Source organism: Myotis myotis, unplaced genomic scaffold, assembly GCF_014108235.1.
Source record: "Myotis myotis isolate mMyoMyo1 unplaced genomic scaffold, mMyoMyo1.p scaffold_m19_p_13, whole genome shotgun sequence".
NCBI lineage: Eukaryota > Metazoa > Chordata > Mammalia > Chiroptera > Vespertilionidae > Myotis > Myotis myotis.
In genome coordinates, this window is record NW_023416317.1 from 55,629,139 (window position 1) to 55,655,030 (window position 25,892).

The 25,892-nt window shown below is 58.3% G+C and overlaps 1 protein-coding gene across 1 annotated transcript; it reads right to left on the bottom strand.

Annotated features, from left to right (window-relative positions):
* Positions 1-3,633: 3,633 nt before the first annotated feature.
* Positions 3,634-15,727, bottom strand: ALAS1 (5'-aminolevulinate synthase 1). Its single transcript, XM_036333382.1, has 11 exons — positions 15,571-15,727; positions 14,554-14,780; positions 11,662-11,868; positions 10,818-10,967; positions 10,238-10,457; positions 8,886-9,070; positions 7,689-7,868; positions 7,196-7,360; positions 5,301-5,569; positions 4,747-4,909; positions 3,634-3,930 (listed from the first exon to the last, which is right to left on the bottom strand). Exons 2-11 carry the CDS (start codon positions 14,753-14,755, stop codon positions 3,770-3,772), a joined length of 1,902 nt encoding a protein of 633 aa, XP_036189275.1. The 5' UTR covers positions 14,756-14,780; positions 15,571-15,727; the 3' UTR covers positions 3,634-3,769.
* Positions 15,728-25,892: the final 10,165 nt, after the last annotated feature.

Sequence of the window (25,892 nt, forward strand, 5' to 3'; positions counted from 1 at the left end):
TGAAGGTCTGATAAACCTAGCAGGCCCTCCTGGGTCGTCATTACTAGGTAAGGGGCTCAGTGGCTTTGCTATTTCCTCACTCCACCCAGAGATTGAGTCTCCCGAGCCAGGGACCACCCCACCCCACCCCCCCCCCCCCAGCACTGAACAGGGATCAGAGACAGACGGTTGACTCAGAGGCAAGGGGAGCCGGGAGCAGGGCCGGGCACCTGCAGACACAGGCGTGGCCTCCTAGGTTTTGCAACTGGGGAGCAGGGAGCACTAGACTTGCAGAGGTGTGGGCAGGAGACAGGAACCCTGAGAGGAAATGCCACCTGCTAAGATTTGAAACTGCACCCCACCCTTCCCCTTCAGGGGAAATGCCGAAGGCTTCTAAAGGTTCTTGGAAAACTTCCATGATGTCATTCGTGTTCACATGAGCTCTTTTTTCATTGCTTAATCCTCACCTGCGGATATTTTCCCGTTGATTTTTAGAGAGAGTGGAAGGGAGGGGGAGAGACGGAGAGAGCGAAACATCCATGTGAGAGAGACACATCCATTGGTTGCCTGGGAATTGAATCTGGGACCCTCAGTCCGAGAGCCCGAGCTCTAACTACTGAGCCTCCGGTGAGGGCCACAGGAGTTCTCAGGAGCCGAGCTTCTCGTTGTCACGCGGGTCACAAATCCCACCCCTGGCTGGGCCGTTCCCTCAGCCTCTGTAGCCCCAGCAGCAGCGAGGAGCAGAGTCCAGCTGGCGGCCGAGGGCCCCGCGGGCTCTGAGTCTTGTGAGGAGGACGGCGGGTCTTGCTAAGCCTTCGGAGACCTGGGGCCACGCCAGAGGACGAGTCCTACGGGAAGGAACTGGCCCGACGGAGTGGCGGGCGTGGGACGCGAGACCCTGGGAACACAGAGCTCCGTGGGGTGGCTTCCCGAGCAGAGAGAAATGCCTGGGGAGTCGCTATGCGGGTGGCCGGCCGGGGGTGCGGCTCCATCTGAGGGACCAGAGCGGGGCTGTGAGGTGCGTGTGTCCCCGCCCAGCCCTCGGGGGGCGCGCCAGCACAGCGCCCCTTTCTGGAGCCAAGAGCGGAGCCCAGCCGAGAGGCCCTTTGGCATCACCTGGCCCCTTCCTCAGGTGGCTATGGAGTCAGCTGCGTGAGGAAGCGTGTAACTGAGGGCAGCTGGGGCCCCAGGGCCGTGCTCTGCAGGGAGGGACTCAGACTCAAAGCTCTCGGGTCCTAGCCGGTCCCCCCAAATTCGTATGTCGAAGCCCTACCCCCAGTGTGATGGCGTTTGCGGTGAGGCCTTTGGAGGGAGAGTTAGACGAGGGCATGGAGCGGGACCCTCACGAGGGACCAGTGGCCTCGCGAGAAGAGGCAGAGCTCTCCCCGCCGCCCACGTGCGGAGGAGAGGCCGCGTGAATTCAATCCGCAGCGAGAAGGCGGCCGCGGACAAGCCAGGGGAGCTCACCAGGAGCCGAGTGGGCCGCCCCTGGGCCTGGGACCCCCAGCCTCCAGAACGGTGAGGAATCCGTGTCTGTGTTGGGTCTGTGTTCTGTCGCAGCACGTGGGCCGAGGCCGCCCCCTCCATTCACTCGCACACGCTGGCTCAGTGCCTCCTCCGTGCAGTGCCGTGCCGGCCACGGGGAGGGTTCCTAGGTGGTGACTGTGCCTGGAAGGGCGCGTGGGTGGCTGGAGGCCAGGTGATGGCAGAACCCACGAGGCTTCGGGGGTCCCAGCTGAGGACGGGGGCCGGGCCAGTGTCCTCAGGCCCCTTGTCGTGTGTGAAGAGGCAGCCCCACCATGACCCGGGGTAGGAAACCCGGGCAGAGAAACAGTGGCTACCCCCAGTCCGGGCGCCAGAGACCCTCCTGGGGTTTTTGAGGCTCAGGGTGCCCACCCACCGGTGATGCAGAGGAAGAAATGAGGTGGGGGGGCGATGCGGCTGGGACCCCAGATTACCGTCAGCTGCGTGAGGAAGCGTGTCAGTAAGGGCAGCCGGGACCCAGGACGGTGCTCTGCAGGGAGGGATGTAACGTGATTCACACGCAAAGCTCTCGGGCCCCAGCTGGTTTGGCTCAGTGGATAGAGCGTCGGCCTACAGACCCAAAGGTCCTGGGTTCGATTCCGGTCAAGGGCACGTCCCTCAGTTGCAGGCTCCTCCCAGGCCAGGTCCTGGTCAGGGCTCGTGTAAGGAGGCAACCAATCAATGTGTTTCTCTCACACCAACGTTTCGCTCTGTCTTTCCCCGTTCTCGTCCACTCTCTCTAAAAATCAATGGGAAAATACCCTTGGGTGAGGATTAACAAGAAAACCACCACCACCACCAGAGAAGCTCTCAGGCAGCTCTGTGGGGTCAGGATGATGGCGGCGTGAGCCGTGGTAGCCGTGGGGGTGACGGGAAGTGGCCTGGCCCCAGACGTATATGGGAGGTGGAACTGGCTAAGGGCCTCACATGAGGGGCCCACTTCACACAAGGTCAGAGTGATGGGCAGATGACAGAGGGGGGAGGAGCGGCAGACGCAGGTGCCCTCTGACCTGGTGGCCGCAGGTGTTGGACGGCTGGGGGAGACCATGTTGGGGGGCGGGCAGGGTTAAGTGCAGGTAGAGGAGGAGAATAGGAATCAGTGGCCTGGAAGCCCAGGGGAGAGAAAGGCTGAGGACAGCCACCTCCAGTACCACTGGGAGAGCCCACGGCAGGCCAACGGACCGGCCACAGGGAGCGGCGCCATGGGGACAGGGACCAAAGACCAAGGGGGGACAGCAGTAAAGGGCAGGGCCGCAGCTGGAAGGGACCCATCTTAATTGTCAGGGTGACGTTGGTTGGCATTAACTTTCGGGTGCGCACTGTGCCTCTGTGAAGCCTGGTGCACATTCACCACCCCCAGTCCCGGCTCCTCGTCACCTGGATCCAACCTCCCTCGTTCTGCCCCCACCCTGGTAACCACTGGGCTGCTGCATTTCTCCTCGTTGCTTTACGTCCCTCAGGTAAGTGGAACCATGTGGTTCTCGTCCTTTCCGTCCGACTTGATTAGCATGAAACTCTCATGACGCGGGGAGTAGCACGCGGCAGTGCCGTGTTTTATGTTTTATGGCTGCGTAATAGCCCGCTGTCCGTATGTCCACCTTCACCCACTCACTCCTCCGGTCAGGAGTTTGGTTGCTCAAAGGCAGTGACCAAGTCTGATGCACGCGACGGGGCTGAGCAGGATGGGGAGCAATTCATGGAGAAGACAGAGCTGGTCCCAGGAATGTGCAAGCAGCAGTGGGCCCAGGACAGGAGGGAAGGGGTCAGGGTGCGGAGCACAGCGTGGCCTCCAGCCCCCCTTTCCCAGGGAAGTGAGTGGAGGCAGCGGCTGGAAGGGAAAGGGGAAGCAGGCGGCTGCGGGGGGGCGCTGCCCCCGGTTAAGATTGGAGATGAGAAACTGCAAGTGAAAGTCACTGCGGCGACTGTCAGCCGTGGGCTGCGGGGCATGAGTCACCACGCAGTGGCTTTCAGAGGCAGCTGGGCTCGAGCCGACGGGAGGCCCTGCTGTTGGCGCAGGTTTGAAGCCGTTACCAGAGAACGTGTTTTCATACATTTTATAAATCTCAGCCACACACACCAAACTTCAAGGAAAAGAAAATGACTTTTTGAATCTGCAGCCAAACACAGGAGGACCCAGCACGTAAACAAGGATTTATTTTCAGGACTGTGCCTTCACTATAGATTAAAATTTAATAATTTAGTCCACGCAGACAGACACGGGAGGCTCTGTGGGAGGGACGGCGGCCGCGGGCCGGGCTCGGGACGCTCAGGCCTGCGCGGAGACCAGCTTGCTCAGGCCGGAGAAGTAGGACCGCTCGCGCTCGCTCATCACCTCGAAGTGCAGCGGCCGCCTGCAGAAGTTGCACTCGGCCGAGGAATGTGGCTTCAGGTCCAGCCCCACGCGCTTCCACGTGGCCAGCAGACACTCTGTGGGCAGACAGTGAGGATTAGGAGGAATCTATACCCCAGGGAAAGGGAAAGAGCTCCATCCAAAACCCGGACACGGACGTCCACAGCAGCCTTCTTTTCTTAGGAGTCAGAGAGTGGGACCTAAATGCCCATCAACTGACAGGCTAATGTGTCCATCGCGCAAGGGAGACGGCTCCGCTGCACCTGGAAGGGCCTGCAAACACTGAGGAAGCCAGGCCATGGCCCAGTGACTCCAGCACAGGGAGTCCAGACACAGGCAGCGGACGGGGTCACAGAGAAGGGGGGAGTGGCCGCTAGTGGCTGTGGGTTTCTCTCTGGGGTGGTGAACGTTCTGGAATCAGACAGCGGTGACGGCGCACAGTACCCTCCCTGACCCTCAGTTTCACTTTCCAGATTGTTACCTGTGGTCAACCGTGGCCTGAGAATATCACACGGGAAATCCCAGAAATAAGCAATTCATACGTTTTAAGCTGCACACCCTCTGAGTAGCGTGCTGCAATCCCCACTCTTATCAGAGGGGGTGGGTGTGGGGTGGCCAGGTGTGCAGCTGGCTCTGGGACCACACACCCTCGGGGAGGAGAGCGAGCGAAGCCGGACTCAGGAGCCAGGACAGGCCCCGCCTTTGAGGCCTCTCCCCTCCCGGGACACCACCGCCAAGGGGGCAGTGGACCCCCTGGGGGACCAGCAGGCTCCCTCAGAGCTTCCGAAACGACTGCAGCCTCTGAGTGACTCAGACACCCAGTGCCGCTCCGTTTTGGGCTACCTGAGCGCGCTGGGACTCGGTGAGCTCCGCGGGGGGCTGTCCGCACTCACCCAGGAAGTAGTCCATCATCTGGGGGGTGTGGTGCGGGGTGGGTGCGATCCGCAGCAGCTCCTCCCCCCGGGGCACCGTGGGGTAGTTGATGGCTTGCACGTAGATGTTGTGTCTGCTCATGAGCTCGTCACAGACCTTGGTGTTTTTAGCAGCATCTGCCACCTGCGTTGATGACAGGAGGTGAGGTCAGAGCAGATGGACTCCCTCTTAGTGGAGCGTCTAATGAGCCTGCACCGTGGGGCACAGGTTCGAGCAGCACGGCCAGCGGGGAGGCAGTGCTGTGGCACCATGAGGGGTGCTCTCAGTGGTCTCCCCAGGTGGGTGGGGCAGCGTCTACCACGGGTGTCGCCAGCTGGCCCACAGCAGATGTGCACACCTGGGGTGGAGGCAGTGCGGGGCACGCCCCTGTGTTCACTACACTACTCGCTGTGACACCAGCAGCGTCACTGAACAGGAAGCCGCCTGTCAAAGCTCGCGAGCTCTGGCTCCCGGGGTCAGGGCCAGTGCTCGGAGAAGGGCCCACTGCCTGTCCCGGCCCAGCCGCCGCCATTACCCGGACGGGGATGATGTGGCTGGGGCAGTGCACCACGGGCAGCCCGGCGTCCATGAGCATCTGCCGCAGCAGCTTGACGTTGCGCTGGTGCTGGCGGCGCAGCGCCCGCCCCTCGGCGCTCTTGAGGACGCGCACGGACTCCAGGGCCCCGGCCAGCAGCATGGGCGGCAGGGAGGTGGTGAAGATGAAGCCGGCCGCGTAGGAGCGCACGGTGTCGATCAAGGCGCTGGTGCTGGCGATGTACCCGCCCACGCAGCCGAAGGCCTTGCCTGCGAAGAGATGGAGACACAGGCTGTCAGTCCATTAGGAGCGGCGCTGGGGCCGCGGCGCCTGCTTCCACCTCCTTCATTGGACCTCAGACTGAAGGAGAGGACGTCCACCCACCTCCCAAAGGGAGGAACGGAGGAAACCGGGAAAGGTCCTGCGCACAGTCCGGGCCACCCTGGCGCCGGGTCCCAGGGCCTGAACCCCACAGTGGCGCCGGGTCCCAGGGCCTGAACCCCACAGTGGCGCCGGGTCCCAGGGCCTGAACCCCACAGTGGCGCCGGGTCCCAGGGCCTGAACCCCACAGTGGCGCCGGGTCCCAGGGCCTGAACCCCACAGTGGCGCCGGGTCCCAGGGCCTGAACCCCACAGTGGCACCGGGTCCCAGGGCCCGCACAACACACGGCAGCCTGGCTCGCCAGCTCCCTGCCCTCCCCTGCGCGTGCGCTCGCTCGGGGACGGGGACGGGACGACCTCTCCCTGTGAGCATCACCCTGGAGGTGGGGATGTCACCCAGCGAAGGCGTCATTGTTTTGGTGGGACCTGGATTATTTCCTACTTAAGTAAACACAAGACTGACAATCAGCATTTATTTACCAGATAAACATGAAAACTCAGAACCCGTGGGGGGGGTGGGGGTGATCTGGGGCCAGCCTCATCTTTCATCCCCTAAGTCCCTTTATGTAACCTGTTCTCAGGTTTCAGGATCCCCAGCTCCTCCCAGCCCTCACCATTCACTCTGCTCTGTAATTAACATTCTTGCTGGGACCCCCTGCAGGGCTGGCGGCTTAAGCTCTTCTGGGAAATTCCTTCTCTCGCCTTCCCATCTTCCCGCTGAAGGAAGAGCTGCGGGTTAGGACGTGAACCAGGGCTTTCTCTGGGAGGGGGGCCTGCTCGCCGGTCGACCTGCCCAGGGTCTGCCTGGGTCGCCTGGGGTCCTTGCTCCTCCACGACTGCTACTTGGGCCTCCAAGTGCCTTACTAACTTGAAATCCTCAAATTTATGAGTTACATTTCCATCTCTTCAGCGCCTCATCGGCAAAGAGAATGTCCACATAACTGCTTCCACACGGTTGCTTTACCTTCTCCACAGAACCAGAGGGAGGGGCTCTCACTGTCCCACTGCGGACGCTGAGGCGCGGACGGCTAACTGCACCCGGGGTCACACACCGAGTCCGGCCCCAGGAGACCCTGCCTCTCGAGGAGGGGGAGCTGTGAGGTGGCTGGTCCCCACGTGGCAGGCATGTGGCTCAGAGCTGAGCACCAGGACACCGAACCTCTGGTCCTACAGCCGCTCGGACACCAGCACTGGAATTCTAGTTCTCCGACCCAGGGACAGTCGGAGGCGCACAGTGCAGGTTGCGGACGGGGTGGCGAGAGCCATGGCTGTCTGGATGGGCTCGGACACTTCTGTCGTTCTGGCCGTGAGATTTACTTTGATCCTGGAAGCCAGGCCTCCAGCTCGGAGGGGTTCTGCTAGGCTGCGCCAGCCCCTCACTGAGAAAACAAAACCTCACCCCAAAAGTGGCCCAGGCTTCCTACGCTCCCCGCCTGGCCCCGTCAGGCCAGCCAGCCGAGGGCCCGCTGGGACGGTGGTGCTCAGTGCAGATTGCAGGGCGAGCAGAGCACATACCGAGTGTTCCAGAAATGATGTCCATCTTCGGCATCACTCCGTCCCGGTCGCCGATCCCTCCGCCTTGGGCCCCGTACAGCCCCACCGCGTGGACCTCGTCCACGAAGGTGATCGCCCCGAACTCGTGGGCCACGTCACACAGCTCTTCCAGCGGGCACACTGCGCCTGGGGGGACACAGACACGCTGAGGGCTCGCGCCTCAGCCTTCTGCCTGGGGACTCAGCCGGGACTAAACGACACGTCCCAGGGATTATCATTAACACTTCCCTGTCTCCAGCTGGACTTGGGTCTTAGAGCCGAGTAAAAGCCAGAGTAGGAACTCTACCTTTACCCGAATCCATCCAGTGCCCACCAATCACAAGCCCTAGCAGACAGGTCAAAGGAAAGAAATTGCAAAGCCAAAATAAAGACACTTTTAAAGAGTTCAAAAAAAGAAAACAAGTTCAAGCCAGTTCTTCGGTTCAGGCTGCAGACTGGCCGTGCGCAGACTCACCGTCCATGGAGTGGACGGTTTCGAACGCCACGATCTTGGGGACCTGGGGGTCGGACCTCTGCAGCAGCTCCCTGAGGTGGCCGACGTCGTTGTGGCGGAAGACGTATTTTGGCACCCGGCTGTTCCGAATCCCTTGGATCATGGAGGCGTGGTTCCCAGAATCAGAGTAAATCTCACAGCCTGACACAGACAAAAAATGTTTATTTATTGCCATCTGCACCGAAGACAAGTTATTTCCTAGACAGTCAGGGACAACCAACTGCACAGAAAACGCTGCTTCCGCCCTGTAAGAGAAAGCCACCTCGAGCCTGTTTCTTCCTGCAAAATTCCTGACTAGGGCTTCTCCTTCGAGAAGGCCCACAGGTGCAGGTCGCCCTGCAGCAGGCGATTAACCTGCTTTTAAATCTGGCTGCCTCGCTCCAAACTCCGTCAAAAGAGAGCTACAAACAATGAGAATTTCCCACGGAATTTTCGTATAACATACAGTGCATCTGGAGCAATGAGCTTACAGACAAGCCTTTGCAATCCGACCCTTCGCTGGGGTCACGTTCGGCTGGAACTCAGAATGCGCGCCAACACTCACGCCCAAATCAAGAACAAATGCCCCAGATGCGCCACTCCTCGTAACTGGTGCTAAGCCTCTTTGTTGTCAACATTCCTCACACTAAGCTGGCCGCCCAAAGGGGCCACGGTCCAAGACCCCCAGGGGGAGCCGGAACCACCGGCAGCACTGAGCCACACAGTACTGCTTCTCCTAGACGTACACACCTCCGCTCAAGTTCAATTCACACACTGTGCAATCTCAGGGGCAGAATTCTTTCTTACAGACCTTAGCCACCTCACCATACAACTTTTAGTCTTAAGAACTTGCCCCTCGTCACTTAAGGGAGCCGTTATTAGTAGGTGAGGGAGACCTCAACACAAGCACCACCTGTCATGGCAGCGAGTCTGATGACTGAGACGCGGCTGAGTGACTAGCGGCGGGCAGTGCGTGCAGCGGGAGACCTGGCCAGAGGGATGAGTCAGGGCCCAGGTGAGACGGAGCAGGACTCCGGAGATTGCATCACACAACTCAGAGTTACACCCAGGGGAAAACCTGTGAATCACTTGTTTCTGGAACTTTCCATGTAATAGTTTTGGACTGCAGCTGACCACAGGAAATGGAAACCACAGAAAGCGGGGACCAGGCTCCCCTACCGGGCATCATCTTCGCCAGGGTGAAGAGGGTCGAGTCGTTGGCCACGAAGCAGGAGGAAAACAGGAGGGCCGCGTCCTTCCCGTGGAGGTCGGCCAGTTCCTGCTCCAGGTCCACATGGAACTTGCTGGTTCCGGAGATGTTCCTCGTGCCCCCGGCACCGGCGCCGTGCTGCTTCAAGGTGTCCCTGCGAGAGCAGGCGGACAGCATGTGAGCCCTGCCTGTGAGCACGACGCGACCGGTCCCCTCCGGGCCTCGGAGACACACTCCTGTTCTGGGAACCCTCGCTATGAACCTGGGCCCAGAACTCTCTACCAGCGTCGTCTCTAGATGCGGAGGGAGAAGGTCCCAAAGGTGAGGATGCCTCCAGGGGTCACAGCGTTTGTCTGTCACCTGAGCATGCGGCATCGGCTGGTTTCTTGGCTGTGCCTTGGCATCAGGCTGCAGAGGGGCCCTGGACGTGGCTCCCTCAGCCTCTGCAGACCAGCCGTGCGACGTCAGGACGGACCGTCACTAACCTCAGAGGGGCTCCCTGCAGCGAGCAGCTCTCCCTGGCCACTGGCCACGGCAACCCTCCCAAAGGACCGAGTCGACGCCTTTTTTGTTTTGTTTTGGTTTTTTGTTTGTTTGTTTTTAATATATTTTATTGATTTTTACAGAGAGGAAGGGAAAGGGATAGAGAGTTAGAAACATCGATGAGAGAGAAACATCGATCAGCTGCCTCCCGCACACCCCCTACTGGGGATGTGCCCCCAATCAAGGTACATGCCCTTGACCGGAACCGAACCCGGGACCCTTGAGTCCACAGGCTGATGCTCTAGCCACTGAGCCAAACTGGTCAGGGCCAACGCCTTTTGAATGTCTTACTGAAGTGGCAGGAAGTGGACACAGGTGGACACCGAACCCATAAACTTGAACTTAGCACACCAAGGGACCCCAACAACTGCCTGCACATCCGGTTTAAGAGTCCCCTGTAGCCGTTTAAAGGCTAAGGACAGCCCTAACCGTTTTGGCTCAGTAGATAGAGCATCGGCCTGCGGACTGCAGGGTCCCGGGTTCGATTCCGGTCAAGGGCATGTACCTTGGTTGCAGGCACATCCCCAGTAGGGGGTGTACAGGAGGTAGCTGGTCGATGTTTCTCTCTCATCGATGTTTCTAACTCTCTTTCCCTTTCCCTTCCTCTCTGTAAAAAATCAATAAAATATATTTTTAAAAATAAATAAATAAAGGTTAAGGACAATCCTTCGCTGTGGACTTCACTTTCAGCTGCGGCCCCACAGGAGAGCCAGTCCCCATAAATCATCAGCGTCCTACCGAACGCCGCCCGCGGGACCGGACGCCCAGGGCTACTCACATGACCGCCCCGCACACCCGGGGGTGGCGGCTCATGCCCAGGTAGTCGTTGCTGCACCAGACCGACACCTGCTTCTTGCTGACGGAGTCCGAGTAGTCGTCCGCCATGGGGAAGAGCTGTGCCCTCCGGTTCACGGTTTTGAACACACGATAGGTGTGGTCGTTTTTTTTCTCATCAATTTTCTTCTCAAAGAAACGATCGTACTGGAAAGTGGAAACAGCTAAAGACCCAACGAGAGACAGCAAAGCCTGGTGGTTAGGAAGCACATCTGGGCTTGGCTGAAGGACCTGGGTTCCCATCCCGGCTCAGCCACTAAGGGGGGTGCTAGGCAAATGAGTGATGTGTTCATATGGGCCAGTGATGCACGTCCTCGTCTGGAGACTGTGCCTGGCCAGTGCTTGCCCCTGCGCCAGTGTGGATGCAGGTGCTGAGAGAAGGCAGGTGCCAGCAGGGCTTGTACTCACTATGGCATCAAGCAGGGACACGGCTGTAGTCCCCACCTCACGTGCGATTTGGGGTTGAGTGTGATACGTGCTTAAGTTCTAAACTCCCTTGCGTCAGGCAAGAGCGTGAGACTTACACTTCGGCAAGTTATCCTGGAGCAGGTGGGACACCCTTTCCGGCCTTTGCTTTCGCATCATGTCCTGGAAGTTCTTCAGCAAACCACTCGGCTCCCCTCCGTGCGTCTTCATGCTGATCACACTGGGGTTCACAGAGGCCTGGGCAACCTCTGTAACGAAAGCAACAGAGGCAAAGGGGACCCCCATTGAATTCCGAGTCACAATTCCTTCCGGACACGTTGTCTCCCACGGCTGGCAAAGCCCATGGTGACCGCACGGGGGGTGTGAAGCTTCGCTCCCCGTCGGCTACTGATTGGCTAGAGTCAGAGCCACCAGCCAGCCTCAGCGAATGTTTGGGCCTCAGCCAAGGCTCGCTAGCTGGCCGACAGGTCTTCCCCAGCCACCACACCCCAACCCTACTCTCAGTTTTCACTGCAGAAAACAATTCCAGCCAAGGGCAGCATTTCTGCTGGGGACGTTTTTCGGGGACCGTGGGTGCTCCATGGGGAAGCCACACTGGGATGAAGGCTGCCACTCACTCACCATCGGTGAGACACACAGCGTGGGAGTCCCAAGACCATCACGTACTGCAGTGACACTGTTTTTACCTTTCATCCCATCGGACGATGGGGAGACACAAAGGGGAGTGGGAACAGCTATGCCTGCAGGGTGTGCTCAGAAACCAGGCAGTTCCTGTAAAAGCTGGACATCCCACCCCGACACAAAGCCCCGTTGCGCAATGCACCCCTCTTTCCATAGCTTCCTCCTGGGCTCTGCAGGGGAAGGTGTTTACACAAGTTCTCCCAACGGCAGCTTGTAAATGAACCCGAGTCCGAGAGAGCCGTGCGGGGCGCGCGGGGTTACCTGTCCTCACGGCGCGCATCTCCTGCACGTCCTCCTGCAGCTCCAGGCTGGCCTTGCAGAACACGCTGCTGCCCTGCTGGCTCATCTGGGCTGCCAGGAAGGGGCATTTGCTTGCAGCGCCCTGGCTCGGGGCGGGGGCCGGGTGTCCAGGGGGAAGCTGCGTGCCATCTCCAGCCGGCAGCGCCTCAGCTTTGGCAGTTTTGTCCTCTGTGGGGGGGAAGGAAAAACTGAAGCCCCAGGCTTGGTTGCACACCTCACAGAAAACCTCCTGTTTCTTTCTCTTACGGCCCCAAACTTGGTACTTACTCTTCCCACCACCATCCACACACAAATCTATAGTCAGCGGGATCTATAGCAGCCGGCTCCGCTGCCTCACAGGAGACAATTCCTCACACACGGTGTGTCCTGGTCTCAGGCTGCCAGGGCTCTCGAGCTGGATTGTTTTGTAAATCCACCCCAAATAATTCAGTGTGTTTCTTGAGGTCACACTCTCAAAGGTCACTGGAAGTGCTCATACAATTTCTGCTCTACTAATATTTTCTTCAAAAAAGTATTTTTATTTATTGATTTCAGAGAGGAAAGGAGAGGGAGGGAGAGAAAGGAACATCAATGATGAGAGAATCATTGATTGGCTGCCTCCTGCGTGCCCCCTACTGGGGATCAAGCCCGCAACCAAGACACATGCCCTGACCAGGAACTGAACCCTGACCTCCTGTCTGGTTCATAGATTGAGGCTCAACCACTGAGCCACGCTGGCGGGGCTTTGCTAATTTTTTCTAAACAGATTCCTGACAAAGAAGCCTGCCGTTTCTTGACAGATGCACTGTTGGTTTCCTTCTTAACAACGGAAGTCAGGTCATTACAGAGCAAGGCCTTTAGGCTACTGCCGGCTAGAGCTCAAGTCACTGCTATGCCACAGGCACACACCCCAGCTACTTTCTCATCACGGCTCACCGACGTCACACAGGGGGCTCCGAGTGACAGCGACTTCCCTCTCCCCTTGAGCAAATTCATTCACCTTTCTTCTAGAAAAGTCTTTCTTCATCATTCTGGAATATCCCTGTGAGTCACAGGCCAGCCTCTTACAACCTGAGTAATGTGTCACAATACACTTTTTATTAAAATCTTCTGTAAAGGGAAGTTTACAAAACTGCTTTGAGATTCACTTCATTCATTACACATAGTCAATGCAGGAAGTCTAGGAAAATGAAAAGAGTTCTATCATTCAAAACATAACCTTTGTAGCCTGGCTGGCGTGGCTCAGCTGGTGAGCGCGTCACTAAAAGGTGCACTAAAAGGTGTAGGCGGCTCGATTCCCAGTCAGGGCACACACCCAGGTTGCAGGTTTGATCCTTGGTCGGGGCATGTGCGGGAGGCAACCAATCGATCTCTCTCTCTCCCTCTCTCTCTTTCCCTCCCTCCCTCCCTCCCTTCATCTCTCTGAAGCCAATTTAAGAAATTGATTATAAAAAAAAAGCAAGACATAGCCATTGTAGACATTTGGGTGTAATCTTTTTTTCCCCTATGCACAGGTTTAAAAAATGTTTTTCTCCTTCAGTAGATGCTCGTTTATTCTGCTCTTTTCACTACAAAGATCTGCCTAAGCTAGTAGTTTGTGAGCGTCATTTGTGATGGTTCAGGGTAGCCTATCAAGTGGACTAGCCACATAGCACTCGACCGTTCCCCCCTGCTAGGGACACAATGGCACGAGAGGGCTCTGACTGCTCAGAGAAAAGGTCAAGAGGAAGAGCAGTCCTGCAAAGGACGGAGTCCTTTCTGCTTAAAGAAAAGACACGCCTCTCCCACACGTCCACCCCGAGAACTCCCGACAGAGCCTGGGAGGAAACCAGTCTCTAAGGTTAAGGGGCATCTGAAACGCTCACCCGCTCCTGGCACGGCCGGACCACACCTGAAGCACCTCTCATCTCTTTACGAAAAACAGAAATGTTTAAGTTGTGTACAAAAGAAAGATACATGTGTTAAACAATCCTGCTTTAACAAATTCTGTGTGATTCCCCTGGCAGGTGGTTCCTAGAGCAAACCATAGGCAGAAAGGAGACCAGCGCTGGCCAGGGACTGGGAGGGGGGAGGGCGGGGAGGAGGAGGCGAAGGGGGAGTTAGCGTTTAATGGGGACAGAGTTTCAGTTTTGCAAGATGGAAAGGGCTCTGGAGATGGTGGTGATTGCACAACAACAGGAATGTACTCAATGCCACGGAACTGGACATTTAAGAATGATTGATGATAAAAAAATTTAAAACCTAAAAATAATCATTATTTAAAAAATAACCTAAAAAAGTATTGAGATGGTACATTTTGTAATGTACATTTTACCACAATAAAAAAAAAAATATTATATAAAAGCAAATTAGGAAAAAAAATAACTTTAAAAGCCAAAAAAAGCTTCCCCTCAATTTTGCTTTGAACCTAAAACAGCTCTAAAAGTAGTCTATAGAAAGAAAGAATGAATGAATGAATGAATGAAAGAAAGAAAGAAAAAAGAGAAGAGAAGAGAAAAAGAAAAGAAAAGAAAAGAAAAGAAGAGAAAAGAAAAGAAAAGAAAAGAAAAGAAAAGAAAAGAAAAGAGAAGAGAAGAGAAGAGAAAAGAAGCCAAAGGGCCAATATTTAATGACGGGACGGCTGGGACAGAACATGCCCACTTTCCACTTCCACGGACAAGGCACTGCCGCCACTGAAAGGCCCGAGTCCTGCGACCAGAACCCAAAGTGACCGCTGGCCGCCGCCCCCCTTTAGAGACGGAGAACCCCAAGCGCCCACCTGGGCGGCGAGGGCGACACTGACGTGAGCTCACCCCTGCGGCGAACTGAGCGCCTCCGCTGGCGTGACCCCCACCCCACTGTGGCCTGAACCCACTGGTGGCTACGGACACTCACTCTCGGGGGCCGGAGGGGTTTCCTTGACCTGCTGGCAGTGCGCTGCAGACGCCGACAGAGCCCGGGGAGCTGGCCGGGCCCCCACTTCCATCATCATCTTGGGGCAGTTTTGGGCGTAAAACAGCAGAGACTTGCCCGCCTTCTGCAGAAAGGCCTGCGGCACCCGGGACAGGAAGGGGCAGCGGCGGACCACGGTCTCCATGTCGCGTCCGGGAGGTGCACTGATCCTGCGGGGTTGAGTGACACCGACACTTGTTAATAATCAGCGGGCACATACCCCGGCGAGGTCACCGGTTCCGGTGTCGCCTGTACTTCGCGCCAGGGGACGGGGGTGCTAAGAAGTCCCACTCGACTATGTCCACGAACAGCAGGGATTCGGAGCTCACTGCGGACGGGCGGCCACCTCCACCCACGTCCCCAAGAGCAGCCCAGGTCCCAGGTCCACCGAGAGGAGCGAACACTGACTCATGCCCAGGGGTGGGACACGGAGTGGGACCCGGGGCCGAGTGGGGAACAGGTTTGGGAGGTCGGCGCTCCCGGAGGATGCAGAGCACACACCCAGGTGCAAGAGCGAGGCCGGGGAGAAGCCTCTGTCACCCACCCGGCAGAAAGGGCTCCTCCCGGTCCCCCAACCCGAGGCGGCGCCCAGCGGGGCCCCGAAGCAGGATGTCCCGGGAACTGGGCGCAGCCGACAGACAGGAGGGCGCGCGGCGGGCGAGGCGGGCAGAGGGCAGGCGCCGTCGGCGGGCGCGGGGTCTGGCGCGCGGTGCTGGCCGGCAGGCGGCGGCCAGAGGTCACCCGGGGTCGGGGGCTCGGGAACAGCGGGGAGGAGAAGGGGATTCCGAGGCGGCCAGCTCCACCGGGAAGGTCGGAAGGCGATCGCAGAAGCCGAAGGTCCGGAGGGAGGTCACGGGCCCGGGGCGGCAGGTGAGCGGCGGTGGGGGAGGGGGTCCCGGCGCGGGGGAGCGGGGCTGGCGCGGGCTGGCGGCCACGCGGGCCCCGATCGCGAACCCTCACCTGCGCCGGTAACTGCGGAGGCGGAGGCGGAGGCGGAGGAGGGGGCGGAGGAGGCGGCGGCGAGAACCGAGCGGATGAGGCCAAAGGAAGTGGTGCCCTTGTCCCCGAGAAGTCGCCGGCCGCGGCCGCCGTCGTCCTAATATACGGCTGGAAGGGGCGCCGCGCATGCGCCGTGGCGCCGGCTCCTCCGCGCAGGCGCACTGCGTCGCGCCCGGGAGCCCGCGGCCTACGTGGGACCCGTGGGTCCGGCGGGGGTGCCGGACTTCCAGGATCGGGGGCGGGGGGCGGGGGAGGAAGGGCTCTGCGGGAGGAGGATGACTTCATCCGGCGCACACACCGCCACCCCACCAGCGGTTCTCAACCTGTGGGTCGCGACCCCTTTGGTGGTCGAACGACCTTTTCACAGGGGTCGCCTAAGGCCATCGGCAAACACATATATAATTACATATTGTTTTTGTGATTAATCATTATGCTTTCATTATGTTCAATTTGTAACAATGAAAATACATCCTGCATGTCAGGTATTTACATGACGATTCATAACAGTAGCAAAATTACAGTTATGAAGTAGCAACGAAAATAATTTTATGGTTGGGGGTCACCACAACGTGAGGAACTGTATTAAAGGGTCGCGGCATTAGGAAGGTTGAGAACCACTGCAGCCTACCCGGTGCTGCTTCCCCACTGACCAATCGGGGCTGCAGAATCCCCCAGCGGGGTCCGTGCAAGGGCAGAGTGGGGGGAGGGGGGGACAAGGGTCACTGGGGTTGTAAATCGGCCAACTTGGACAGAGGAGGGAGGGGAAACGTGGGGTTCAGGGCCAGAGTCTGGAGCAGCATCCACCCCACCCAGCTTGCTTTCAAGATTGACGGAGGGCTTCCTGGAGGAGGCGGGGCTGGATTGCTCCAGGATGGAGTGGTCCTTGGGGTGATGTGCAGGGGACCGGATGGGGGGTCTCGCAGAGGGAGGAGCAGAAGCGGAAGGAGGCCCAACTGTGGCACTTTCTAGTCCGAGATGAAGGGACTTAACCTGATACGCAGAAGGAACAGAGCTGGATGGAACCTGCACACTCCTCAGCCCTGAGACCTGGGGTGGGGGCGCGGGGTCGGGGTGGAAGCACAGTGCCTGACACATAATTAGGGTTTGACACATATTAGTGATTTTTATTTTTCACTGTGGGCTGTCCAAAGTCCCTTGCTGGCTACCCTGGGCACCGGCTGGGTGGCTCAGACTCCAGCCCAAAGTTGGCTGTGCCTCCTTGGAGTGTCCCGCAGGCCACACCTGCAGGGTAGAGCTTGGCAAGCCTCTCTCAGGAATGCCAGTCTAGCCACCTTGCTCCACACCCTTCCCAGCTTCACTGAGGCTGCGTTGGTCTGGGCCTGCGCCAGGCTCAGAGGGGCTCTCCTCCACGCGCGGGAAAAGGACTCTCCAGCTTACTCAGTGCTCAGTGGGGCATTAACGAGAGGGATAGAGCCCAGCGTGACAGTGGCCAAGCTGTGACCAGGCACTCATTCCCGCTCCCTGAGTCGCAGTGAAGGCCTCTGGGTCCCGAGTGACACTGGGACCAATGCAGGGGCCCAGGATGAAGGCTTTGGCCTGGGAGTTCAAGGCCCCGCTCTGACCCATCCTGCTGTGGGGCCCTGGGCAGTGCCCATCCGCTGGAGCGAGTCAAGGAAAAAGGTCAGCATTTGGACTCAGGCCCAGCCGGTGTGGCTCAGTGGTTGAGCGTCAACCTATGGACAGGAAGTCAGGGTTCAATTCCCAGTCAGGGCACATACAGAGTTGTAAACTCGATTCCCAGTATGGGGTGTGCATCACTGATGTTTCTCTTTCTCCCTCTCCCTTGCTCTCTGAGGTCAATAAAAATATATTTTTAAAAAAACAATTAAAAAAACACACACACATTTGGACTCAGATCCAAGTACAGCTAGAAGTGAATGCAGGATAAAGATGGTGCTGAATGCTTTGCCCACCTCTGGGCCTCACTTTCCTCATCTGGGCTGTGGGATCATAATCCCTGTTCTGAGAGATCGGAGGCAACGCTGAGCAGAGAGAGCTGGGCGGGGGGAGGGGGGGCTGGACCCGACTCTGGCTCTGGCTCGGCCTCGGGCCGCCACCACCCCTCTCAGCTCGGCTTCCTCTTTGTCAGGCTCTCCCAGCCCTGGCACTTGTGGTTGGCAGGAGGGTCAGGTGAAGTCATGGATTTCACAGGCTTATTGTTTACACCAACAGGTCTCCAGCCCTCTGGGAGTTTCCTGTTTGATGGAGAGAAAGGTTGGGAAACAAAGAACTAGGATGTTGGAAACAAGTCCAGGTGGAGGAGGAGGCTATTTCTTCAGTGACTCTGAAGGAGGGGCATCCCGGCTGCCAGGAAGTTTCCAGAGGGGTGTGCTGCCCGGAAGGGGGGCTGCATGGGGTTGGGGAGCGGGTGGGTGAGGCCCGGAGTGGGAAAGGCCCCGGCGTCCCGTCCCTGTCCCGGGGTGGTGTGACTCAGCCCCACAGCTGGCTGCAGGCGCCTTGGGGCCCGGAGGTCAGACTAGGAGGTCCTGACAGAGCCACAGAGCTTCCCCCCTCCCCAGGGCACGGGTGGACATGCACACTCACGGGCCACACCCCTTCGGTTCTGACCCAGGAATCTGCGTTTTTGGTTTTGGGTGGTTTTTTAAAAATAATTTTTTTATTTTCAGAGAGGAAGGGAGAGGGAGAGAGAGATAGAAGCATCAATGATGAGAGAGAATCATTGATCGGCTGCCTCCTGCATGCCCCCCACTAGGGATGGAGGCCACAACCTCGGCATGTGCCCTGACCGTGAATAGAACCGTTACCTCCTGATTCATAGGTCGATGCTCAACCCCTGAGCCCCGCCGGCCTGGCGGATGCTGCGCTTTAAGCAGGCTTCTCTCCTGCTAATGGGGGGCGGGTACCTTGGGGTCACATTTAGGAAAGTGGTGTCCACTTGGAGAGCAGGAGAGGCAGTTGTGAGTTAGTCCTGGCGAGGCCGCCTTCTGCCTCTGGGATTGCGGGCAAATCACCCCGCGCCCTAAGCTTCGGTTTTTACAAACGCCCTGAGTCAGGGTGGGCCCCATTCTGGCAGAGTTGTGATCCCTCTACGGCAGTGGTTCTCAACCTGTGGGTCGCGACCCCTTTGGGGGTCGAACGACCCTTTCACAGGGGTCGCCTAAGACCATTGGAAAACACAGATATAATTACGTATTGTTTTGTGATTAATCACTATGCTTTAATTATGTTTAATTTGTAACAATGAAATTGGGGGTCACCACAACATGAGGAACTGTATTAAAGGGTCGTGGCATTAGGAAGGTTGAGAACCACTGCTCTACGGGCTTCATTCAGGCTTCTCCCACCCTCTCCCTCCTCCCTTTTCCCTTCCTTCCCTCCAGCCCTCCCTCCCTTTCCTCCCCTTCACTGGCCGCCGCCTCCTCAGAGCTGCAGTGCAAACTCATCTTATCACCCTGCGCTGGGCAGGGAAGGCCACGCTGCTGGACCCAGGCAAGGCCAGGCCCCATCTGGGGATGACACTGGGCCTGGCCTCCCCCTCTGCCCCCTCCAGTCTGCGTCATCTGCACCGTCCGTCCGTCCGGGCTGTTGCGCACAGCACCCCCCCAGCAGTCAAGGAGGACCGCAGACGTCAACCCCAGCCCGGATTCCATTCCGCCCCCTCTGGGACCAGGGGTTATTTTTAGCAGGCCCCGCTGTGAGGGTCAAGCAGCCGGGGGGCCTTGGGCAAGCTCACTGCTTTCCTCTGGGCCTCACCCTGCAGCCTTCCCCTCAGGGAGGCCTGGGTGGACATGGGATGTCTCCAAGCCGGACACACCTCCCTCCCATGCTGCTGATGCTCCGTATGGCTTTGGCCTCGGGCTAGCCCAGAGCCCCACCTGCTACCAACAATGTGATCATCAACCAAGGCCAAGCCTTCATTTCTTTTCTTTTTTTTAATATATTTTTATTGATTTTAGAGAGGAAGGGAGAGAGAGGTAGAAACATTAATGATGAGAGAGAATCATGGATCGGCTGCCTCCTGCACACCCCCTACTGGGGATCGAACCCAAAACCCGGGCATGTGCCCTGACCAGGAATTGAACCATGACCTCCTAGTTCATTGGTTGACACTCACCACTGAACCACACCGGCCAGGCCTGAATGCGGATCTTCTCTAGCTCTCACTGCCCTGTGAGTAGCTCCGGAGGTTCTGCAAGTGGAGGCAGGCTTGTGTCCATGCGTGATTAACACCTACAACCAGCAAAGGAGATTTTCCTTGAGGATGTGGTGGGCGACATGCATTCAGCTGAAGGCCTCAAGCCAAACCGCCTCCAGGAAAGGACTCACCCGACCAAGGCTCCAGCCTCCCGGCCCTTCCAGCCTCCACAATCATGTGAGCCCATTCCTAAAATAACCCTTAAAATCGGTTCTGGCCCGACCGGCATGGCTCAGGGGTTGAGCATCGACCTATGAATCAGGAGGTCACAGTTCGATTCCCAGGCAGGGCACATGCCCGGGTTGTGGGCTCCATCCCCAGTTGGGGACTTGCAGGAGGCAGCCGATCCATGATTCTCTCTCATCATTGATGTTTCTATCTCTCTCTCCCTTCCTCTCTGAAATCAATAAAAAAAATATATTTTTTAAAAAATCAGTTCTCTTTCTCTGCAGAACTCTGGCTGATGCACTTTCTATGCTGGAGGTGGGAGGTGGGGACCCTGAGACCTGGCTCTGGGCTGGGTGGGACCAGCACCGGAAGCGCAGGCAGGTGGTGCTAACAGTGGCACCAGTGGATGGAGGATGGATGCGGGAGCTGGGGCTTGGAAGTGACGCGTCCACATTGAGGCAGAGCTGGAGTCGGCATTAGAGCTGCTCGCCCGCCCTTCTCTCTCAGTGTCTCCTTGCCTGGCCACCCACCCCCTTGCCCTTGCCCTTGCCCTTGCCCTTGTCCTTGCCCAGACCCTCGGGTCCAGGTAGCCAAGGGGCCCCTGGCGCTCCCTCTCTCCAGGGTTCCCTCTGGGCCTAAAGCCCTGCAGCCGGGGTGGGGGAGGTGAGGCCAGAGCTGCGCTGGGGCCCCGCTGGACTGAGTTAACAGTTTCTTGTGCAAGACTCGCGGGCTTGTGACACGCCAACGTTCCCAGCCTCCGCGCCGCTGCGGTCTGGAGAACCCTTGTGAGTGAAATCAGCCGGACCGATGGCCAAATAGCCACCCACACCTGGGGGAGCTTTCCCCACCCGCCCCCACCCCGCCCTGCACACCCGCAGGCCGATCCCTGCAGCACTGGGCCCGGGCAGTGGGTGACCTGGGGGCCCCTGGGCTGAGGGGCAGCCACAGGGGCCAGGCCTTCTTCCCACTTTTCAAGGCAAGCCTCGCATCCTGGTTCTTATGTGAGCACTTTGCATTCTGACTGTGTTTGTTTTTTTTAATAAGGAAAGCATATTTGAATAGATAATATTTGTACATGATAAAAACGCAAATCGTATGTATGGCAGGGTAAACAAAGAAGTTCCCCTCATCTGGGTCTTTCCCAAGACAACCCTGCCGGCAGTTCTCCAGGCCCTTCCAGAAAGATCTCACTCATTCCCTTGGTGGGGGGAGCTGAAGCCCTGCAAACCCCCATGGGAGCCGCAGAGGCTGGTGTAGCTGGTGGGGGACCGTGAAGGGCAGCACAGGCAGCTGGGCCAGCAGAGGAGCCCTGAGAGCCAGCCGAGAGAGGGACCCTGTTCTGCGGGTTTGGGATTGGGGGACAGCTCTGAAGCCTTGGGGCTCCCCCCAGCCGAGGCAGACCCCAGGCTTCAGGCAGGGTGACTGCCAGGCCCAGCCATGGGGGCCTGGGGTGGGGGCGGGGGAGCACAGCCTCGACATTTACCCAACCTTCTGGCTCCCTGCAGCGGCCTGGTTGTGACACCAGCTCAGAGCTTCCCTCCAGCTAACGGCCGACAGCCCCCGCCAGCACCGGGTTCCTCTTTTCTGAGCCACCCATGTCGGGGTCCGTTGGGACTTTGCCTTCATCACTCTGACCTGGGGGGCTGGCGGGGGTCAGCAGCGCTGCTGGCTCACGGGAGGTGCCCTGAGCGTTTGAGGAAGGAAGGGGCGAGTGGACAGATGCACAGGTGCGGGCACCCGTGAACGAACGTGCGCTGGGGTGACTGCACACAGGCTACCTGCACCGTGAATGCATATGCGGGAGGGCGGGGGCGATGTCTCAGGCCCAGCGATGAGATGAGCCGGCTGTGGGCAGGTTATCAGCAAAGAGGCAGGTGTGGAAAGCGGGAAGCAGAGGGCTGGTCAGCACACAGCCCACAGATGGGCAGGAATCCGAGCGAAGTCACTTCCGGCGCCGGCTGCTTGGGCACCGGTGGGAGCCTGCCCCAGGGAGGTCGGGGAGCGCCCACATCCGGGCACCCCGCCACCGCTCCTCCTCCGTGTCCAGGCTCTCGTGGGCCGCCCCGGGGTCTGCGCAGCCTCCTCCACGCCTCCGTCCGTGCTCACCCCGGGGCTGCCGTCTCTGATCCCGGGCCTGGTCTGTGGACGGGGAGTGGGGGCGTGTGTCAGCACCCCACGGAGGCCCGTGCAGCTGCGCTGGGGTGGGGGCTTCGGGACAGACCACAGGGCATGTGGCACGTCCCCCCCAAACTCCCCCCAGACCCCCCGTCCTCCGCTGCCTCCAGTGGTCAGCCATGGGAAGATGACAGGGATGTGCTCTGTCTGGGTAACACATGTGGAACATTGTCCCCTGCCCACCTGCCTCACAGAGAGAGAGCTGCTGACAGCTCTGATGTGACTCCCAGGTTTAGGAGTTCCTTCGGCCAAGTTTCTGCTCACAGTCCTGGGTGCACACACTGGATGCTCCTCATTCACCCCTGGCCGCAGGCCCACAGGTGCCGGAGTCACTAACACCTCCTTGTGCACAGCCCATGCCCAGCAACTCAGCAACACTCACACTCACAGCCGCCTGTAGCTGCAATGTCACAGGGCTGCAGGCGGGCCACAAGGACGGTCATACACGGTGTCACACCCGTGTGCAGGGTCACCCCTCATCCTACTGCCAACCCCCCAACCAAGTGCTCACTAGCTTCCTGGGATGGGGCCTCCCTGCCGAGGTCGGGGCTGTTCTGAGCCCTGACGGTCCCGCCCTTCGCCTCCTGGTCTGCAGCCATCCTGCTCCAGGTGCCCGCTGAACTACCCACTGACCAGTGTGAGTCCAGAGAGTTCCCTGGGCATTACAGTCGAGCTGTGTGACTATACAGTCCCTTCTTCTCTCAGGGCCTCAGTTTCCCCGCCTGTCTAATGGGGGTGCAGACCTGTGGCTCCAAGTGTTTTTCTGGCACTTAGGATGGGGACAGATAGCTACACTCCTGTGGCCTCTCTGGTACTTCCTGGGCCCCGGGCTCCTGGGAGCAGGGCCATCTGGCCCCTGAGTCTCTACTCCGCCTTCTGGCTGGATGCCCCTTGCTGCTGACTGGGCCCCCAGCAAGGTTTCCTGGGAGCGAAGCCCAACCCAGCGATGCTTGAGGCCTCCAGGGGCCCTGAGCCGGGCCTGATGCCTGGCTGTCGTCAGGGTCAGAGGAGGGGCTGTCCAGCTTGGAGACCAGGCCCGCAGGACTGGCCGCCAGGGACCCACCCATGCCTCCAAGCAACACATTAGCCAAAAGAGCCTTCTGGAGAAACAGCCAGTAACTGCCGGAGGCCAGCTCAGGGGGCCCCCCTCTCCCCTTCTTGTTCCTGATCCCCCCAGACTCCTGGGGTCCCAGGGCAGTTCAGGAGCGAGTCTGTCCCCCAGACCTCGGGAAAGGCCAACGGGTTTACATATCACCCCAGTCCAGTCAGTGCACTGGAGCTCCGTGCACTCCCCGTAGGGCAGTGGAATGGTGGCTTCCTGCCAGGCGGGAGTTTGGGACGGGGGAGGGACGGGATGGGGGAAGAGGAAACCAGCCAAAGTGTGACCGAGTGGCCTTTGTCGTGCAGGGTGTTAACAGGTGATCTCTGAAAATAAATGCTCTGCGTTGGGCAAGGGGAGCGGATTATATAATCAGCTGGCGAGCAGCGGTGAACCTGTCTGGTTGGCAAATCGGGCAGAGCCTTTCATAGGCCCTGTGATACCAGGGCCTTAGGGGTGCAGGGGGAGGGGAGGGCCAAGGATATGAGCTCATTTCCCACCCCCCACCCAGCTCTCTCCTCCCTGCCCCAGGTGGTGCCAGCGACCCCCTCCCCCCAGCTCTGAGCCCCACCCCAAGGTTCCAGACTCAGCAGGGCCCCAAGAACCTGCATTCAAAAGTAAAATGATGGACACATACTTAGGTGGGTGCAGGAACAATTAACATAATAGTGAAAGAATCTGTGGTAGCTGTCTGGCCCCCAGCACATTAGGTTGCGCCCCAAGGGGTGTAGAAAAAGGGAAGTTACAAGCTACCCAGACATTTCACAGGGATGTTATCATAGATGCAAAAAGACAGACAGGCTCAGTTACGGTAAAGGTTGACCTTGTCAGTGCAGATACCGGCCTAGGATGTAACTGCCCACCATCACTGCTTTTAGTTAAAGTTTAATTTCAGACCATCCTTTGTGGTGACTTTGAAGTATGGTAGCAACCATCTCAGGTAGAAACTGTAATTTGACTCTAACCCGGCTGTTTGGCTTAACAATAGAAAAGTTATTTTGATTTTCTGAATTGTTTACATCATCCCATCCGATTGAATGACTGTCCCATTGATTGTGATCTCACTGGTTTTAGAAAGCACATTCTTCTGTACCTGGGAAACAGGACAGCACAATTATCCTAAATTGTCTTAGTGGACACAGATAATGCGTTCTAGTTGACTCAGTGGTCCCAAGACCAGGACAGCGCAGTTACTCTAAATGCCTCGATGGCTCTAGATAATGTGTTCCTGTCAACCCAGCGGTCCCAGATAATGTGTTTCTATCAACTCAGTGATCCGGAGACCCAAAACTGTAATTAACATGCTTAATTCTGCTTCTGTAAACTGCTTTTTTGCGAACCAGGTTCCTCATTCCAAACCCTGGGATGTAATCAATACCTTTGTGATTTTTGCCTATATAACCCTAGTTTTTCAACCATCTTGTTACTGTGAGATTTGGGAATGACCCCTCATAGTCCCGGATTGCAATAAATGTGACTCTTTAATTCGACTTCTTGAGGCGTCCTTCTGTGATTCGCGGGGTACGTTACAACAACTTTAGGTCTCTGAGTTTGTAAGACCGCCATGCAGGCCTCCCCTGAGCTTGTCAGGTCAGCATGTGGCCCCTTTCGTCCACTATTTATTTATTTATTGTTTCAGAGAGGAAGGGAGAGGGAGAGAGAGATAGAAACCTCAATGATGAGAGAAAAACATTGATCGACTGCCTCCTACACGCCCCCCACTAGGGATTGAGCCCGCAACCTGGGCATGTGCCCTGACTGGGAATCAAACTGACCTGGTCTGTAGGTCGATGCTCAATCACTAAGCCACGCTGGCTGGGGCTGGGCCAGAGCGAGCTTTTAAAGCAAAACCTGCCTGGCGTTCCTCTGCTCAAAGCCCTCCCGCTGCTCCCTCTCGCTGGGTAGGAGCCACGGGAGTCTGCAAGGCCCACCCACCCAGAGGACACCCAACACTCGCTTCTTCTGTTCCGTACACCCACCCAGCAGATCGCCAGCTCAGTCCTTGTGGTTGCTGTCCCCTCTACCCTGTGATGCTTCTGCCCCAGGTCTGTGGGCAAGCCCGCCCTCCTACACCCTCCCTTCTCTTCCCAACCCGCCCTGCCAGCCCTGCCCTCCCGGAGGCCCTGCATCCAGACCTCTGAGGCCAGGGCCATGCCATCTTTTTTGCAGTGCTTGGCAAAGGTGGGAGAGGGAGATTTAGGGGTGCCCTTAAATGAAAGGAGCCTGGAGCCGCCCAGGGGCCTCCAGCGGGCCTGGAGCTTGGGCCTCCCAACCAGCCAGGCCTGAGCAGCTGGGGACCCTCACAGGGGGGCACAGAATGGGGCTCTCTGGCCCGATGCCAGGTCTGGTGCCTGGGTGAGGGTGTGGAGGGGGGAAGGTGCCCAGGCGGAGCCCCGTGAGCAGCGGGGCTCTGGCCCTGGCTCCATGAGGCTTATCAGTGCCAACCTGTACCCTGTCCTGGGAGCACTCGGTGTTGCTGACGCAAACCCAGAGGTCATGGTGGTGCAGGTGAGCTTGGCTCAGCCAGCTGCCCGCGTGACCCCAATGAGCTCAGAGGGTGTCTCGTGGCAGGGCCTGGCCTAGGGGTGACCCCACTGGGCAACCCGGGGAAGGAGGGTTATCCCAGGCATGTCTGACTGTCAGGGGCACAGGAGTTCTGGGGAG

Excerpts from the sequence above, each read along its gene's own strand:
- ALAS1 (XM_036333382.1), bottom strand. The coding sequence starts at position 14,755 with ATGGAGACCGTGGTCCGCCGCTGCCCCTTCCTGTCCCGGGTGCCGCAG. Across the intron at positions 11,869-14,553 it reads AACCCCTCCGGCCCCCGAGA|AGGACAAAACTGCCAAAGCT; the intron begins GTGAGTGTCCGT and ends TCCCCCCCACAG. Across the intron at positions 3,931-4,746 it reads GATGATGGACTACTTCCTGG|AGTGTCTGCTGGCCACGTGG; the intron begins GTGAGTGCGGAC and ends GTCTGCCCACAG.